The 19,082-nt window shown below is 46.8% G+C and overlaps 1 protein-coding gene across 1 annotated transcript in view; it reads left to right on the top strand.

Moving 5' to 3' along the window:
- The first annotated feature begins 1,270 nt into the window (after positions 1-1,270).
- Positions 1,271-19,082, top strand: part of LOC308663938 (uncharacterized protein) — a 20,635-nt gene continuing 2,823 nt past the window's right edge. Inside the window, exons 1-8 of the mRNA XM_081320758.1 lie at positions 1,271-1,443; positions 2,983-3,067; positions 3,166-3,295; positions 4,342-4,455; positions 6,927-7,613; positions 11,483-12,124; positions 14,625-14,825; positions 17,630-17,792. Of these exons, the coding sequence (XP_081176884.1) occupies positions 1,361-1,443; positions 2,983-3,067; positions 3,166-3,295; positions 4,342-4,455; positions 6,927-7,613; positions 11,483-12,124; positions 14,625-14,825; positions 17,630-17,769 (2,082 nt within the window). The 5' untranslated portion in view covers positions 1,271-1,360 and the 3' untranslated portion in view covers positions 17,770-17,792. The remainder of the gene's footprint in view (positions 1,444-2,982; positions 3,068-3,165; positions 3,296-4,341; positions 4,456-6,926; positions 7,614-11,482; positions 12,125-14,624; positions 14,826-17,629; positions 17,793-19,082) is intronic.

The raw sequence follows: 19,082 nt of genomic DNA, 5'->3' as shown, positions 1-19,082 counted from the left end.
AACAACAACAATAAAAAAATCGAATGTTTATTTGCTAATCAGCCAGTTACTGCTTGCTCCAAGTAAGATATGCAGGGAGAGCGACAGATAATTATGCTCAGAAAGTTCTGTGTTCTCCTGAGAAGAAAACAGTGTGTGCCACCAAGTTAATAAAAGTGTTCATTTGTTTGCAACTTTAAGTCTTCTCTTGTGAATATCCTGTGATCCCAGTAAAGCAATTTTCCCTGATGGGGAATAGTCTGATGGCTGTGTGTGTCTGTGTCTGTGTCTGTGTCTGTGTGTGTGTGTCTGTGTGTGTAGTCCTCAACTTACAATCATTTGTTTAGCCACCAAAGTTACAACAATATGAAAGAAATGACTTATGGCCATGTTTCACACTTAACAGCCATTGCTGCATCCCCATGGCAGGGCATGTGATGGGCACTTGGAAACTGGCATGTAAGGTTGCAGGGTCATGTGATCGCCTTTTGTGACTTTCTGTCAAGCAAGGTCAATGGGGAAGCCAGATTCACTTCACAGCCGTGTTACTAACAACCCCGCAGCGATTCACTTAGCGACTGTGGCAACGAAAGGTCGTCCGTAAACTGGGGCAAAACTCACAATAACTTGTCTTTGCACAGAGATGCTGGGCTCAGTCCTGGTCGTACCTCGAGGACTACCTGTATGGAGCTTCTGGCTTACTTCCTCCCGGCCTCCTCTGATCCAGAGTCGCTCCCATTATCCCCGGCCACTAAGCCTGCCTGCCAAGCCCATTGGGCACCTTCCAGAAGGAAGGGCACCAGGTTGGAGATCTTTAGCCACCTGCCCGAGACTCAGCGAGCAACCTCAAGATCCGGCAGCTCAGCAACAACTCCCACCATCCCCAATCGGACAGCGGGCTGGGGATGGTGGGCTTGGGGATCCCTCCCTCCCCATCTCCGCTAGGAGCGCGCGTAAAGGGCTCCCGGGCGCCCCCGGTTGCTTCTTCCCCCGCGGCAGGCAGGCAGGCAGGCCGGTCGGCCGGCGCGGCCAGCAGATGGCTCCGGTTCCTCGGCTGGGCGAGGCCTCCCGCAAGAAGCTCCTCTCTTCTGCCTCTCTTCCTTCTCCCTCGTTCCCCGCTCGGCGACCTCGGAGAGGCTGGTCTTCCTCGAGCCGAGGCGGCGAGATCCGGTCCGCGGCGTCTATGGAGCTGAAGAAGAGTCCGCGCCTTCGGGGGCGGCTTTGGCGCCCGGCCTGAGCCGGAGAGCCGAGCAGCCCAAGGCTTTGGCGGCGGGGTGGGGTGGTGGGATTCAATTGCAATCCCCTCCATCCTCCGTTCTTCGAACGGGAGCCGGGGGTTGGACTAGAAGACCTCCAAGGTCCCCTCCCACTCAGCTATCCTATGATTCCTCCCCCCGCCTCCATCCAGCCGAGGGTTCCTGCACCATTCAAGGACGCGGGACAGAGGCGTCCGAGCTGCGGAAGGTAACCCACGGCTTTGCTTCGGTTGCCTGCACCTCTCCTTCCCACCTGTCCTGACAAGAAAAGGTTGGATTTAAAAATAACAAACAAGGAAACAAAAGCAGGTGGTTGTTAAAGATAAAATGTATTGAAAAACTTTTCAATAAAAAAAAAGAAGAAGCAGGTTCCGTGGTTAAAGCATCCTTCCTCCCACTGGAGCGTTCTGGATGTTGGGAACCACAACATGTTGGGGGCAATTAAGCTGACTTTGTAATAATGCTGCTTGGGGGGTGTATGAAAGCCCTAATAAGCAGGCATATACATAGAATGAAGGCTACTGCTAAGCTTGTAAGCCGCCCTGAGTCTTCGGAGAAGGGCGGGATATAAATGGAATTAAAATAAATAAATAAATAAATAAGTAATCTTTGACCTACAACAGTGACCGAAGTGTCAGAATCCATTTATATCATATTCATAAATGGAATGTTTCAAACATTATTCCATGGATTCGGCCATCTCCCCGAAGAGAAGAGAAGAGATGTGTATTGAACCGGTATTAGGCATTTCAAAGGAAAGGAGAAGCCTTTTGAACTGGGGAAACAAAAGGGGGGGGGCTAGCATCTGGCTTTTGTCACGGAAGAGAGCAATAAACATGAAGGGTCCTAAGTTCCTTTTTCCCACGAGAGGGATGATACGAGAGAAAGGATGGGGGACTGACCAAATGGGGGTTAAGGGGGGGTTAAACCGGGAACTCTTTATAAGGGTTTACTTCGTGGAATAATATTAAGTCCTGTCTCGTTTTCCTACAACCAAGCATGTCATAGTAAAGATTCTTTTTGGAATAGATTTGACTCCAAGAATTTTGTCTTCCTAAGACGTGGTTTGGGGTGGGTCCTGACACGAAGTTTAGAACGGCACTGAAAAGGTAAAAAGGGGCAAAATTCACTTAACAAATGCCTCACTTAACGACAGAAGTTTCTATTCTATTCTATTCTGGGGGGGGTTAGCTTCAAACTGTAAATTTGCCCCATTGTGCAACCTTTTTTGCCACAGTTGTTCAGTGAATCACTGCAAGTTGTTAAGTTAGCAATACAGTTGTTAAGTAAATTTGGCTTCCTCATTGACTTTGCCTTTCAGAAGGTCGCAAGAGGTGATCACGTGCCCCTGGGACACTACAGTCGTCATAAATATGAGTCAGTTGCCAAGCACTGATCACGTGACCCTGGGGATGCCACAGTGGTCTTAAGTGTGAAAAACGGTCATAAGTCACTTTCTTCAGTGCTGTTGTAACTTTGAACAGTCACTAAACAAACTGCTGTAAGTCAAGGACTATCTGTATTTCATCCCAGTGCCTCATTCTTAATTGTGTAAAATGAGAGTTTAATCCTGACTGCTTTCAGATTTCCTACATACAATCGCAGTAGGAGTCTAAAGAATGGCGGGCCAAGACTTGTCTTTATGTGTTTGTGCATATGTATGTAGCAAAGAGAGCAACTGATTTTTAAAAGAACAGCACCCCTCAACCAAGGTACCCCATCTGACCTCCCCTTTTCTCCCTGACAGATTTGGCAAAATGATGTGTGTGTTTGTCTTTGGAACGTTCCCTCCTCTGGGAGGAACAGAGATGGTGACAACGGAACCTTTTCAGGTAGCAGAGGGGTTGGGGGGAACCAAAATAGGTTGCGCTTATTAAAATGAAGACCACAAGGGAACGTATTGCCCCAATCATGTCTGCCGTCCTTGCAGGCACCGCCGTTCTCATTTGAAGACGTGGCCGTGTACTTTACAGAGGTAGAGTGGACTCTCCTGGATGCAGAGCAGAGAGATCTGTACTGGGATGTCATGCAAGAAAACTACGAGACTGTGGCTTCACTGGGTAAAAATTCCCTCCTCCCACCTCCTTTGCTTAAGGTAAAGGTAAAGGTTCCCCCGCACATGTGTGCTAGTCGTTTCCAACTCTAGGGGCCGGTGCTCATCTCCGTTTCAAAGCCGAAGAGCCAGCGCTTGTCCGAGGACGTCTCCGTGGTCATGTGGCCGGCATGACTAGACGCCAAAGGCGCACGGAACGCTGTTACCTTCCCACCGTAGTGGTCCCTATTCTTCTACTTGCATTTTTACGTGCTTTCGAACTGCTAGGTTGGCAGAAGCTGGGACGAGTAACAGGCGCTCACTCTGTTACGCGGCACTCGGGATTCAACCCGCCAAACTGCCGACCTTCCGATCGACAAGCTCAGCGTCCTAACCCACTGAGCCACCTTTGTTTAGTGGGGTGCAAATGGGAACTGCTGCAAAATGGCGGGTGTGAAGCAATCTCCTTGCCAGCTGTACCTTAATAGGTACTCCTTGACTTAAGTCACCCACTACTGCTTTATAAACCCATAGTAAAGCCACACCTGGAATACCTCATCCAGTTTTGGTCACCACATTACCAAAAAGATGTTGAGACTTTGGAAAAAGTGCAAAGAAGAGCAACTAAGATGATTAAGGGCCTGGAGACTAAAACATATGAAGAACAGTTGCAGGATTTGGGAATGGCCAGTCTAGAGAAAAGAAGGACTAGGGGGGGACATAATAGCAGAATTCCAGTATTTGAGAGGCTGCCACAAAGAGGAGGGGGTGAAATGAGAGAGGGAGGGAGGGAGAGAGAGAGAGATTTAACCATTTTTTAAAAATACAAAATTCTCTTTCATTTCCATGAGGGCCACAGTTGCCTGAAACTGGCAAGCATTTTCTACGTTGGTAGCCCCTGTCCAAAGAACATTTCATTTTGCATTATTTATAGAAATTAGTCTCTTTAAACATTCTGACTCTTTGGGACATTCACTGCTGTTTGTGTCAGTTGCGGGCTTGCCAGGCATTTAACCAACTTCGTCATTTTCTCCCTCTTTTGTGTACACTTGTGCATGCATGCATGCAATGCAGCTGTTGCAATCCCCAAGCCCGAGTTGATCTATCATCTGGAACGAGGAGAAGAGCCATGGATCCCTGCCCAAGCAGCTTCGGAGGAGAAAAAAATCCCCCTCGACCTATATGAAGGTGAGAGAAAAGGAAGGTGAAGCAGCGATGAGCTTTGGGGCTAAATCTATCAAAAATGTAGGGTCTCCTGCTTGGAGTTGGACTAGACTAGATGATCTACAAGGTCCCTTCCAACTCTGTTATTCTGTTCCTGTTCTGTTCTGTTCTGAATGGCCATGGTCTAATTTTCTGTTGTTCTGATGTTCCACCAACAGATGTGGCTGGCATCTTTGGAGGCAAAGTGAGCTGCATTGTGTAGTGCCGCTTGGCAGCCCACACACAACTGAACTGAGCTGTCAAGGCTCTTGTATATGAAGCTGGCCAGCTGATCTCTGATTTGTCCATATCTCGGATATCCAAAAAACCTGGTTCCTGATCGTCTAGGAGGTTGACCTCCAGTTCGGTCCATGGTGAAGAAGTCCCAAGAGGACTAATTCCTGCTTGGCCTAACTTTGGAAATTTACATCGGCATAAGAGAAAGTTGGCTTAAGGAGCAGATCAGACTGTCAATAAAGGAACATATTTGTAGCTCCGGGTTGAAATGAGGGGTCCTTGATGCACTCTGAGCTTGGTTGTTTTCTTGGAGACATTTCATTATCCAAATATCATCAGGACTAGTAGGAAGAGGAGTTTGCTGTCAGTTTATATTTGACACCCCTGGTCTATGCTCCTCTGAGTGTTGATTGCTGGTGGGGGAGGGGTTTCGGTTTTATTGTTCCTTTTTCTGCTTGTTGATTGGCTCTTTTGCACAGGATGCAAATGTTGTTTACATCTTTCTGTCTGTTAATGGCCAAGTGGTCAGAGTGCCAGGCTCCCAGGAATTCGTCCATGGGTGCATCCATGAACACCAACCAGCAGTCAGAAGACATGATGAAAACTCTTTTAATTTCACAATCCATGGACAGACTTAGCCATAGATTCAAGTGGGAAACTATTGAAATCATCCTAGAATAAACCAAATCCAGAAACTCTAGACAGTTCCTGGGGGACTGGTACTCTGACAAATTGGCCATCAATAGACACACGCGGTGGCTCAGTGGGTTAGGACGCTGAGCTTGTCGATCAGAAGATCGGCAGTTTGGCGAGTCGAATCCCGAGTGCCGTGTAGCAGAGTGAGCGCCTGTTACTCGTCCCAGCTTCTGCCAACCTAGCAGTTCGAAAGCACGTAAAAAAATGCAAGTAGAAAAATAGGGACCACTCCGGTGGGAAGGTAACAGCGTTCCGTGCGCCTTTGGCGTCTAATCATGCCGGCCACATGACCACGGAGACGTCCTCGGACAAGCGCTGGCTCTTCGGCTTTGAAACGGAGATGAGCACCGGCCCCTAGAGTTGGAAACAACTAGCACGCATGTGCGGGGGAACCTTTACCTTTTTAGACACACAGACAGAAACAACATCTACATACTGCACAAAAGAGATAACAAACAAAAAAGAAACAAAGACATCAGACCAACAATCAAGAAGTAAACTCTACCCCAAATCAAGGAGTTGCCGAACAAGCTAACAGTAAACAGCCTAACTAAAGAACCTCCAAGACCGTTCCCACAGACACTGATAGGGCAGGTTGTTAGAATATAAATTGAGAGCAGATCCCATTCCTTACTAGCACTGATTATGTTGCCTAGTTTGGTTGATGAAACGTCTGCAGGAAAACAACGCAGCTCGGAGAACACCAGAGAACCCTCAGATCAGACTGTCGTTTCTCTATTCTCCTTTATCGTTTGTTCAGGGATGTCCACAAAAGTGTGTAGGTGTGTGGGGAAAAAAAATCAAGATGGCGGCCAAGGTTATGTGATCAAAGGCCTCTTTCTACAGATAGTCCTCAACTTACAGCAGTTCATTTAGTGACTAAAGCTACAACGGCATTGGGAAAAAAAGCGACTTATGACCGTTTTTTTCACGCTTACGACCATGGCAGCGTCCCCACGGTCATGTGATCAAAATTTGGACGCTTGGCAACTGGCTCATATTTGTGACGGGTTGCAACGTCCCCGGGGTGTGTGTGTGTCACGTGATCCCCTTTTGCGACTTGCTGATGAGCAGAGTCAATGGGGAAGCCGGATTCCCTTAACGACCGTGTTGCTAACTTAACAACTGCAATAATTCACCTCACAACCAGGGCAAAAAAAAAAAAAGTCGTAAAATGGGGCAAAATTCACTGAACAGCTATTGTGCTTAGCAACACAAATTTCGGGCTCCGTTGTGGTCGTAAAGCCGAGGACTACCTATATTGGTAACCCAAAACTACACACTATTGAGCCTAATTACTCCAGAGTTGGGAATCGGACTACCTTTTCCCCTACTTGTCTCTTAGCTCAGGGGTCTCCAACCTTGGCAACTTTTAAGACTTGCGGACTTCAACTCCCAGAATTCCTCAGCCAGCAAAGCTGGCTGGGGAATTCTGGGAGTTGAAGTCCGCAAGTCTTAAAGTTGCCACAGTTGGAGACCACTGCCTTAGCTCATTTTCTCCCCCCGCCCTTTCTCTTTCTCAGGAAACAACTTTGCTCTGGCTTCTCCCACTATGCCAGCAAGCGAGGTGATCGTGAGGGAGATCAAGGAAGAGATTGCAGAGCCTGACATTTTGGATCCAGAAGATCCGCCGTGGGTTTTGCTGGGGCCAGCCCCGGAGAACACTTCCTTAGCATCAGAGTCCCGGTGTGGCCTGCAGAGACAGTGGGAGCTGCAGGCCGAGCACATCTGGCGAGAGCCTTCCAGGCACATCAGGGCAGCCGGTTCCAAGCACAGCATGTTCCACGTGGGCCGGAAGAAGCTGATGTGCCCCGAATGCGACCGGTGGTTTCACTGCAAGTCCGAATTCCTGCTGCACTGGCGGACCCACACGGGCGAGAAGCCCTACGAGTGCCTGGCCTGCGGGAAGCGCTTCATCCAGAGCTCCCACCTGAGTGCCCACCGGCGCATCCACACGGGCGAGAAGCCCTACGAGTGCCCCCGGTGTGGGCGGAGCTTCAACCGGCGCTCCACCCTGACGGAGCACCTGAGGATCCACACCGGGGAGAAGCCGTACAAGTGCCTCCAGTGCGGGGAGAGCTTCCGCTGGAGGCCCTACCTGACCAAGCACCAGAGGGTCCACCTTGGCAACGCTGCTTACCGAGGCCTCAGCAACAGAGAAGCCATCTTTGAAGACTCGCCCCACCCTGAGCCTCTGGAAAGACTAACAGGCAAGTCTGATTTTATTGTCTGCCTTTACAGATTTAGAAGAATAGAATAGAATAGAATAGAATAGAATAGAATAGAATAGAATAGAATAGAATAGAATAGAATAGAATAGAATAGAATAGAATAGAATAGAATAGAATAGAATAGAATAGAATAGAATAGAATAGAATAGAATAGAATAATGGAATGGGAATAGAATAGAATAGAATAGAATAGAATAGAATAGAATAGAATAGAATAGAATAGAATAGAATAGAATAGAATAGAATAGAATAGAATAGAATAGAATAATGGAATGGGAATAGAATGGAATGGAATAGAATAGAATAATGGAATGGGAATAGAATAGAATAGAATAATGGAATAGAATAGAATAGAATAGAATAGAATAGAATAGAATAGGAATAGAATAGAATAGAATAGAATAGAATAGAATAGAATAGAATAGAATAGAATAGAATAGAATAGAATAGAATAGAATAGAATAGAATAGAATAGAATAGAATAATGGAATGGGAATAGAATAGAATAGAATAGAATAGAATAGAATAGAATAGAATAGAATAGAATAGAATAGAATAGAATAGAATAGAATAGAATAGAATAGAATAGTTGGAAGGTACCTTAGAGGTCATCTAGTCCAACCCCCTGCTCAGGCAGGAAACCCTATACCACTTCAAACAAATGACTGGACTGGACAAATGACTCTTCTTAAAAACTTCCAGTGTTGGAGCATTCACAACTTCTGGAGGCAGGTTGTTCCACTGATTAATTGTTCTAACAGTCAGGAAATTTCTCCTTAGTTCTAGGTTGCTTCTCTCCTTGACTAGTTTCCATCCGTTGCTTCTTGTCCTGCTTTCAGGTGCTTTGGAGAATAGCTTGACTCCCTCTTCTTTATGGCAGCCCCTGAAATATCGGAAAACTCCTATCATGTCACCCCTCGCCCTTCTCTTCATTAAACTAGACATACCCAATTCCAGCAACCGTTCTTTGTGTATTTTAGCCTCCAGTCCTCTGATCATCTTCGTTGCTCTTCTCCGCACAATTTCTAGAGTCTCTTCTTTCTTGTTGTACTTCAGTCGCTAAACTGTGTCTGAGTCTTTGCAACCCCATGGACCGTAGCTTGCCAGACCCCCTGCCCTCCACAGTCTCCTGGAGTTTGTCCAAATTCATGTTCTTGCATTGAAGACACTAACTGTCTCATCCTCTCCCATCCGCTTCTCCTTTTGCCTTCCATCTTTCCCAGCATTGGGGCCTTTTCCGGTGAGTCCTCTCCTCATTAGATGGCCAAAGTATTCGAGCTTCAGCTTCAGCATCTCTCCTTCCAAAAAACAGTCAAGGTTGATTTCCTTTAGGATTGACTGATCAGGTCTCCTTGCGGTCCAAGGGACTCTCGAGAATCTTCTCCAGCACCACAATTCGAAGTCAACAGATAGATTAGACATCTCTTAATGACTGCCTCGTTTGCCAAGCAGAGTTCCCTTAGCATCGGAAAAGTAACTTTACGACTGGTCCTCATAGTTAAAACCGGCCCAGCCTCCTGTGGTCACGTGCTCACCATTTGCATCTTTCACAGCTGGCTTCTGACGAGCAGAGTCGATGGGCAAACCAGCATCAAATTACAAGTGGCACTCACGTGACGTCTTGCTTAACAAAGCACATAATTTCACAATGGAGTTGTCAGTATAAATTGTCTTTTTTAAGCGAGGACCGCCTGTATTTATTTAACTTGTTCCTCCTGAATGCCAGTCAGGTTGCACACGTTTTGCATCCTTCCTTCTCTCCTATATTACAAGATGAAAAAGTTTGGGGCATAATTCCTCCAGAAGGGAAGGGATCCACTTCTAAGATGGGCCTGTCCTGGCTTTCAAATCACACCGGCACTTTCTTGGTGTTCCTTTGCTTCCTGAAAGAAAGAAGACGTCTCTGGTTAGTTAGCATTTCTATACTGATCTGGTGTCTAAAATCCAAATATTTGCTATATTTGCAGGCATGTCCCTGTGGGAGGTAAGCAACAACAACAACAACAACAAAAAATCAAGACGGTGATCATGACATTGTTATTCAACCTCATTCCCTTTTTGCATGGGTTGTGGCACATATTAAAAGACTTAAGGCAGGGGTAGGCAACCTTGGCTCTTTTATGACTCGTGGACTTCAACGCCCAGAATTCCTGAGCCAGCCATGCTGAGGGGAAAAGGAGAGGCTTCCATGCTAAGCTATGCTGGCTCAGGAATTCTGGGAGTTGAAGTCCACGAGTCATAAAAGAGCCAAGGTTGCCTACCCCTGGCCTAGGCCGCTTTATGACTCGTGGACTTCAACTCCCAGAATTCCTGAGCCAGCCATGCTGAGGGAAAAGGGAGAGGTTTCCAAGCTGAGCCATGATGGCTCAGGAATTCTGGGAGTTGAAGTCCATGAGTCATAAACGAGCCAAGGTTGCCTACCCCTGGGTTAAGGGCATCAGTTGCACTCACCGCTCCTATTCTTGACATGTTCACCTCTCCGCAGATGCCTCTGCTTACTGGCAAAGCATCCAAAAACTCAGATAAAGGGCTGTTGACCTGATTAACATCAGTGGGATTCTTATAAGGGCCAATCGTGTGTCCAAGAGATGTGATATCCTATGAAGCAAAATCCTCAGAAGCAAACATCTGGCTGCAGACGAAGCCTCAGCTCTTAGAAACAACTCCATTTCTGTCCCAAAGGTGCTTTTTCAAGAGGCAACTGGACTCTCTTGTTTCTGTTTGAATATTTTTCTCGTGCAGAAAGCTTCTTCAGCTCAGTCAGCTGCCCACGTCTATACCGAGAGCTCTGATGCTATTCTGGGATGTAATAATAATAATAATAAGTTGGAAGGGACCTTGGAGGTCATCTAGTCCAACCCCCTGCTAAGGCAGGAAACCCTATACCATTTCAGACAAGTGGCTGTCCGGTCTCTTTTTAAAAACTTCCAGTGTTGGAGCATTCACCACTTCTGGAGGCAGGTTGTTCCACTGGTTAATTGTTCTAACTGTCAGGAAGTTTCTCCTTAGTTCTAGGGTGCTTCTCTCCTTGACTAGTTTCCATACGTTGCTTCTTGTCCTGCTTTCAGGTGTTTTGGAGAATAGCTTGACTCCCTCTTCTTTGGGGCTGCCCTTGAGATATTGAAACACTGCTATCATGTCACCCCTAGTCCTTCTCTTCATTAAACTACACATACCCAATTCCAGCAACCATTCCCTATATGTGTTGGAGCCGTTCTCCCAGCTTAGAAGTCAGGGCCCCAATTTCTCCTGCCACCGCTGTAACCACTTTGGCCTTTACTTTCCACATCCTCCCGAGTTCTTCCTTCAGGCCCTGGTAATAATTTCACATGCTCCTCCTTGATGTTGCTGTCACTTAACACCATTACATCTATCACCACCTCGGGTCTTCTGCTCCCTGTCTACTGCCCCAATGACAGGTTGATTGGTTTGTATCTGCTTGTCCATCTGCACTTGAAAACCCCACAAGATCCTGGTACTGTTATTCTCCATGACCTTCCATAGAATCTCCCAGCTGGACTTGGGAGGATCTAGCCCATACACTGTGCAGATGTTCCTGTACACAATAGAATTCTTTATTGGCCAAGTGCGATTGGACACACAAGGAATTTTGTCTCCAGCGCGTACGCTCTCGGTGTACAATGCCATCTACTTGGTTGTGCCATTCAGTATTTGTGGGGGGGGATAAAACAAAATGAAATAAAGTGGAAATATAGCTAAAATATAGACATACACAAAAGAGTTAAAGGGAAAAATCAACCATTGAGGAATAGAATGGAAACCTCGTGATATAAATACCTTTAAATCAGCTGCTGTCTCCGCCTCATTCTTCCTCTCTCCTCCAGCAGGTGGCGCCATCGAGAGTGGCACCCCAGAAGCCCAATCCTTGCATGCTGCCTCGGCCTTGTCGAAACCGTGCAGCGGGGTGAAGAAGCCCAGCCCTGAGATCTGTGGGCTCAGGCAAGGCTCAGGGGGGGAGCCGCCCAGGTGGCCCATAAAGAGCGAATCGGAGCTGCTCCCCGGTGGGAACGACGTCACCGACATCAGCCAAATCAAGATCGTTCAGGTCGAGAAGAAGCACGTGTGCCACGACTGTGGGAAAGCCTTCCAGTATAAATTCGAGTTGGTGAAGCACCGACGGACCCACACGGGGGAGAAGCCCTTCGAGTGCCTGGCCTGCGGGAAGCGGTTCTTCCAGAGCACGCACCTCAACGCCCACCGGCGCATCCACACAGGCGAGAAGCCCTACGAGTGCCCCCGGTGTGGGCGGAGCTTCAACCGGCGCTCCACCCTGACGGAGCACCTGAGGATCCACACCGGGGAGAAGCCATACAAGTGCCTCCAGTGCGGGGAGAGCTTCCGCTGGAGGCCCTACCTGACCAAGCACCAGAGGGTCCACCTGGGAGAGAACACCTACAGGTACTTCGACAGCAGAGGCAGCCTCTATGGCACCTCTTCCTTCCCAGAGCATCAGGAGGACAATCAGCCAGGTAAGCAGGTGTTAGCCCTTCAAGGTAGCTTTCCCAGGTTAACCGGACAGGAAACACAACTAGATACATCCCAAAGGTGCTTTTTTTTCAGGAGGCAACTGGGCTTCCTTGTTTTTCTTTGAAGACGTTTCGCTTCTCATCCAAGAAGCTTCTTCAGCTCTGACTGGATGGTGGGGAGTGGAAGGATTTATACTCCTTGTAGAGAGCTGGTCATTTGCAGTCTTTTAGAGAGTCGTTGAGGCCACTTGGAGGTTTATCTGTATCCTCGGGATCACCTGAGGAGTGCAGATGGGTGTGGAGCCTTCTTGGCTGCAGGATGTTTTTCTGCCCTGTGTCCCTTCAGTGTTGAAGACAGGTGCAGGCTGATGGGGTTGAGTCTGTGTGGTCTGCATCTCGAACTGAAGCGCAAATGGTTCCTGTAGTCTGCAGTGTGTCATGGTTCCGACAGATGAAACTCTTTCAAAGAACTTCGAGGCATTGTTTACCTTAAAGAATCTTTTATTCGAGAAACAGAGCATCGGCACTACATAGTCGAAGCCAAAAATTGAATTTCCCCTACACACACACACACACACACACACACACACACACAAAGTATCAAAGCACTATTCCCTCCAATTAACAGCCGCAAATCACATTCCCCAATTATTTATTTATTTATTTATTTATTTATTTATTTTTGGGACTTATATGCCGCCCTATCTCCCGAAGGACTCAGGGCGGCTTACAACAATAAAAAACAAACAACAATACAAAAATTAAAAAAGAATTAAATAACAGCCCCAAAATAAATTAACTACAGTTAAAAATTAAAACATATTTAAAAACCCATCATCAATCCAGGTCAGCCTGATGGAAGAGAAAAGTTTTGAGGTCGCGGCGAAAGGACCGGAGGTCCGGGGCCATCCGAAGCTCAAGGGGAAGTTGATTCCAGAGGGCTGGTGCTCCCACAGAGAAGGCCCTCCCCCTGGGGGTCGCCAGCCGACATTGTCTGGCCGACGGCACCCTGAGGAGGCCCTCTCTGTGTGAGCGCACTGGGTGATGGCAAGTCGTCCCCGGTAGCAGACGGTCCTGCAAGTATCCCGGGCCTAAGCCATGTAGGGCTTTAAAGGTAAGTACCAGCACCTTAAATCTCAATTAGCTTGAAGCGAGCCCGCCAAATCTTTTATCAGCTCTGGGCTCAATAACCTTGATTCCCAGGGCTGAGTACTGATGTTACGTCTAGCTGGACTCTCGTTTGTATCCCCCCACTCCCAGCATCATCTAACTCTGGACAACCATTAGATGGCAGCAAAGTATTAAAGTGTTTTGTATCTCTCTGCTGCCATCTAGTGGTCATCCAGAGCCACTCAGCTTGTACTACTGATCTGATAGCACTGCTCTAGGACTCTAGGAGCTACAGAAGAAACTTTTGTGTTGTGGAGTGTTTGGTGTTCTTTGAGCTTGGTTGCTTGCTTGCAGATGTTTCTTTACCTGACTACATAATATTATTAGTGCCAAGGAGTATGGAATTTAGTCCATGTTTATATGCAGTAGCTTGCCCTACCAATGTTTGTTTTTTCCTTGATACTTCCTTGATCAGGGCTTGATTGTTTTATTTACTTCTGTACTTTACCACTGTTTACTTGAACATTAGTTTAAAAAGAAGCCCTCTATGAACTTTAGCCGTGTTCTGTGTTCTTGGGAAAACCTTGCTAAAACATTAACAAAAGACTCTTAGAGGAAACCAGATTATAAAATTTCAAGGGTTTGGTTTCCATCTACATCATTCCTCACCCTGCTGTCTGTCCAACATCTGAACTTAAAGAGTATCCAAAATGTTCAACCGTTATTGGTCCAAAACATCTGGAGGATATCAAATGCAGCACGATAAACAGGCACAAATAATAAAATCATTTATCCCAATGACTGAGCATGACCGATGCAATCGTGGAAGAATTTGTCTCCCCTGCCAAACCCCCCAAGTGAGATTTGTGAGTGTTTTGTGAGCACAGAATAATGAAAACTGTGGAGGAAAATATATGAACTGTCCGGTGTGACTGCAGCCTGTTCGATGGCCTTTGAGATAAGGCTGAAAACAGGAAATTAGCATTTGGCATTTGGAATTTAGCATTTGAATAAGTAGTGGTTTTATATGATGTATTATTAGTTATTAGTTATTTGTTAGTAATATAATTATGACTATGGAGAGTTAAAGTGCGATAGAATTTAATATTTTATTTTTGTTGTTAGCATATTTTAGCTTATGTTTGTAAGTCTATACCCTGTATTCAGCTCTGGGAAGTCGGGGAGGGGGGAGGGGAGGGTAAGGGAGGGTTGGGGAGAGGGAGGAGGGAGTTTTTTTCTATTTAAAAAATGTATTGTAAAACTTTTCAATAAAAAAAAATAGAGGAAAACTTGAGCAGCAGCGTTCTAGCATCCACGCCATTTTCTCTCTTTGTCTCTTTGCAGCACTTCTCTTCTTGCTGCGTTTTTAAATTCTGTTTTCCCTCCTTGCCAGAATATTTAACCGCCAACCCGGATTTAATCGCCCAGCGAGACCCATGGTGGCTCCAGCAGTCAGAGGAAAGGGAGAACAGAGGGAGTCGGAGTCGAGGCAAAGGGCGAGTTGGGCCATCTTGGATCCTCTCTGAGGGAGAATCTGAAGGCCGCGGTTCACCCACTGCTCCCCCTTACAATGGGGCAGGACCCAGAGATGCTTGTGAGTTGTTGTTTTCTTTGTATCCTTCCAACCAACAGTTGGATCATAACTGTGTCTGGAATCTGGACGGCTTCACTTTAAGATGGGAAGGGGATCTCCAGAGCAACGCTAACTACAGGCGGCCCTTGACTCACGACCACAATTGACTCCAAAATTTCAGTTGCTAAGTGAGGACTGTTATTAAGTGAGTTTTGCCCCGCGTTAAGTGAACGGCTGCAGTTGTTAAGTTGGTAACACGGTTGCTAAGTGAATCAGGCTTCCCCATTGACTTCGCTTGTCAGAAGGTCGGAAAAGGGGATCGCGTGACACCCCCCACAGGACATGGCAACCATCATAAATGTGAACCAGCTACCAAAGCCTCTGAATTTTGACCACCTGACCATGGAGATGCTGCGACGGTCAGTAAGTGTGAAAAATGATCATAAGTCTCTTTTTTTCAGCGTCGTCGTAACTTTGAATGACCACTAAAGGAATGGTTGTAAGTCGAGGAGTGCATGTAAGCCAGCGGCCCAGCCAAACCGCACCTCCCAAGCATTTAAAATAACCTGCAACAGCAACAAGGCTAGCCAGGTTTCCCAGCCCAAATGCTTGAGGGAAACAACATGGTTGTCAACAGTTTTAGAAAAGACCTATAGCCATGGTGGCAAACCTATGACACGCATGCCACAGGTGGCACGCAGACCCATCTCTGTAGGCACACGCGCCATCGCCCCAGTCCTAGGCCTTCAGCTGGGTTTTATAAAACCTTTTCGCTTTAGGCCTCCGCCGCCGTATGCAAAAAAAAGGTTCAATCAATCAACTTCTAGCGGGGGAAAAAAAGATCTCGCAAAGTTGGAATTGATTGATTGAACTTTTTAGTCCCACCCAGTCTGCCATTACCATTGGGGCCACGCCCGCCCAATGGGCCATGCCCACCCAATGGGCCACGCCCACCCGGCACCCGACGATACACAAGTGGGTTTTGGGTTGCAGTTTGGGCACTCACTCTCTAAAAGGTTCGCCATCACGGACCTATAGGGTGCGGGGGGGGCATCTGGGTCCTGAGGAAATATTTTCCTGCAAGCCAGGTGCTGCCAGCGAAGGCTGGGTGACATCGTTTAATAGCGAGGACCTCAGAGCTTGGCCTCTCTGCTACGTTTGGTGGGTTGAGCAGAAATGATGGGAGGAAGTCAGTCCCACGAATAGACTGGCCCCATGCCACCTTCGCCAGGAGGTTCCCCCCTAGTTCTTGCGCTGAGCTAATGGTTAGACAATGGAGGCTGTAACCACATGCAGGTAAACACCTCGCTTACCGAGTGTCTTGTTTTGCGATCATTCAAAGCGACAGTGGCACTGGAAAAAAAGACAACTTGATGGCCAGTCCTCACATTTATGACCCACGCAGCACTCCTGCAGTCACATGGTCAACAGTGAGGCACTTCACAACCGGCAGGTATTTATGAACATCTCAGCATCCAACAGTCGCGGGGTTGCCATTTGTGGGCTTTGCAACTGGTTTGCAACAGGCAGAGTTAACAGAGAAGCTGGCGATAAAATCAGAAGTTGTGACAATGTTGTCTCGCTTAATAACCCATCAAATTTGCAGACGACACCAAGCTGGCAGGAATAGCCAACACTCCAGAAGACAGGCTTAAGATACAGGAGGATCTGGACAGACTCGAACATTGGGCGCTATCTAACAAAATGAAATTCAGTGGTGAAAAAAAATAAGGTTCTACATTTAGGCAAGAAAAACCAAATGCACAGGTATAGTATAGGTCAGGGGTAGGCAACCTCGGCTCTTTTATGACTCATGGACTTCAACTCCCAGAATTCCTGAGCCAGCTTGGCTGGCTCAGGAATTCTGGGAGTTGAAGTCCATGAGTCATAAAAGAGCCGAGGTTGCCTACCCCTGGTATAGGTGATACCTTGCAACTGTAGCAACTGTGAGAGGGATCTTGGGAGTCCTAGTGGACAATCACTTAAATAGGAGCCAGCTGTGTGCTGCAGCTGCCAAAAAAGCCAACACAGTGCTAGGCTGCATTAATAGAGAGATAGAATCAAGATCACGTGAAGTATTAATACCACTTTACAATGCTTTGGTAAGGCCACACTTGGAATACTGCATCCAGTTTTGGTCACCACAATGTAAAAAGATGTTGAGACTCTAGAAAGGGTACAGAGAAGAGCAACAAAGATGATTAGGGGAGTGGAGGCTAAAACATATAAGGAACGGTTGCTGGAATTGGGTATGTCTAGTTTAACGAAGAGAAGAGTGAGGGGTGACATGATAGCAGTGTTCCAATATCTCAGGGGCTGCCCCAAAGAAAAGGGAGTCAAGCTATTCTCCAAAGCACCTGAAAGCAGAACAAGAAGCAATGGATGGAAACTAGTCAAGGAGAGAAGCAACCTAGAACTAAGGAGAAATTTTCTGACAGAATAATTAGTCAGTGGAACAACCTGCCTCCAGAAGCTGTGAATGCTCCAACACTGGAAGTTTTTAAAATAGACTGGACAGCCATTTGTCTGAAATGGTATAGGGTTTCCTGCTTGAGCAGGGGGTTGGACTAGATGACCTCCAAGGTCCCTTCCAACATTATTATTGTTGTTGCTGCTGCTGTTGTTGTTGTTATTATTATTATTGACCAGAATGATTCACTGGCTGCAGCGCAAGTGAGATCATTAAATCTGTCATGGTCCCATGATAATTAGCCTAGTGATCATGGTCGCTGAGCAAATGACTACTTATTATGGACCATAAATTTTTAGTTGAGACTATCCATCCCTTCAAGACATTTGAACATCTGAGTGTTCTTTCTTACTAGGTGGCAACGTGAGAGCCGAAGATCTGGCAGAAAATCAACCACAGAGTGGCCTTGAGATAGTCCGTGATGTCTTATCACGCAGCTCTGACAGAGATGCTTCCTTACAGCCTGGGATAGTTTCAAAAAGCAAGAACGCTTGAGGGGGAAAAATGGATTGAATCTGGTTAGTAGGATCAATGGATTTCACTTAAAAACACACACCATCCTATGAGGCTTTGTGGCTTCTTTCTCCAAGATGGCGGCCTTCCACCTGGGTGGACTTTATTCTCGTGAATGGCCCAGCTGGCTGGAGAATTCTCTGAGCCAAATGGATACTCAGGTTGAACAAGTTAGTTTATGGCTGTAGAAACACTCCCAAGGGGTTCTGGGAAGTTTTTTTTATGAGCTGGAAAGGGAGAAAGGCATGGCTTTGGGATCTACTAAGCTGTTTTGTCTTTTGTGTGGCAAAGTCCTATATTTACCAGTCTACTATAGAGAGTGTCCTTTCGTATGGTATTGTGGTTTGGTATGCTGGTCTGACAGCCGCAGATAGGAAAGTATTACAGAGGGTGGTGAGTACAGCACAAGACATTGTGGGCTGTCCCCTAACACCAATGGATGACCTCGCCAGGGCTCGCTGCCTTGGAAGAGTGAGGAAAATTCTCAGGGATGACTCACACCCTCTTTACTCTCCTACCATCGGGTAGGAGATACAGGCGTATAGCCAGCCGCACCAACAGGCTGAAAAACAGCTTTTATCCGTGGGCTGTTAGGCTTTTGAATGAGAAAAAACTTTTGTGAATTTTATGCAGAATTGACTCGGGAGGCCCGTGTGTGGTGTAGTTGGTTCACATGGTGTAGTAAGATGGAGGGTTTGTTGTCACTGTGTGTTGGGGGTGGGGGGGAGGGAGCACGAAGGGAGGCTCAGCTAATCTCAATGTACACATAGTTGTACTTTGACAATAAAGGTTCATTTCATTTCATTCTGTGAGTGTATTTAAAAACTCTGCTCCAGCCATCATCTTGTACAATGCTGGCAGGAACTCATATCTGATTGTATGCTCCTTCATGCAAATAAAGATGGGAACATATAGAAGGCTATCCTTTAGTCTAGGCAAGTCCAAGGTCAAGATAAGCCTGTGCTGAAACGTAGCAATGAGGTAGATTCGCAAGAACTGGGCTGGGCAATTAATTTTGATACGGGACTGTTGTGGAGGGCCGAATCAATAGGGCTGTTTGTGAGGGTGCGTAAATATACATGTGTACATTTTTGTAAAAAACAGTTGCTTTTGAAATAAAAGTAATCCACACAGGCCAGACAGGGAAAGCCAAAGGACCAGATGTGGCACCGTAAAATACCCAGGTGTGCTCAAGAGGCAGCAGGTTGATTCCACATGACCACGTGTCGGCCTCTCAGCAACCAGCTTGCATTTATGGCCACTTGCAGCGTCTTGCAGTCATGTGGCCCCATTTT

This window comes from Vipera berus (genome assembly GCF_964194415.1).
Source record: "Vipera berus genome assembly, chromosome: 2".
Lineage (NCBI taxonomy): Eukaryota > Metazoa > Chordata > Lepidosauria > Squamata > Viperidae > Vipera > Vipera berus.
This window is presented reverse-complemented; position numbering and strand designations above follow the sequence as displayed.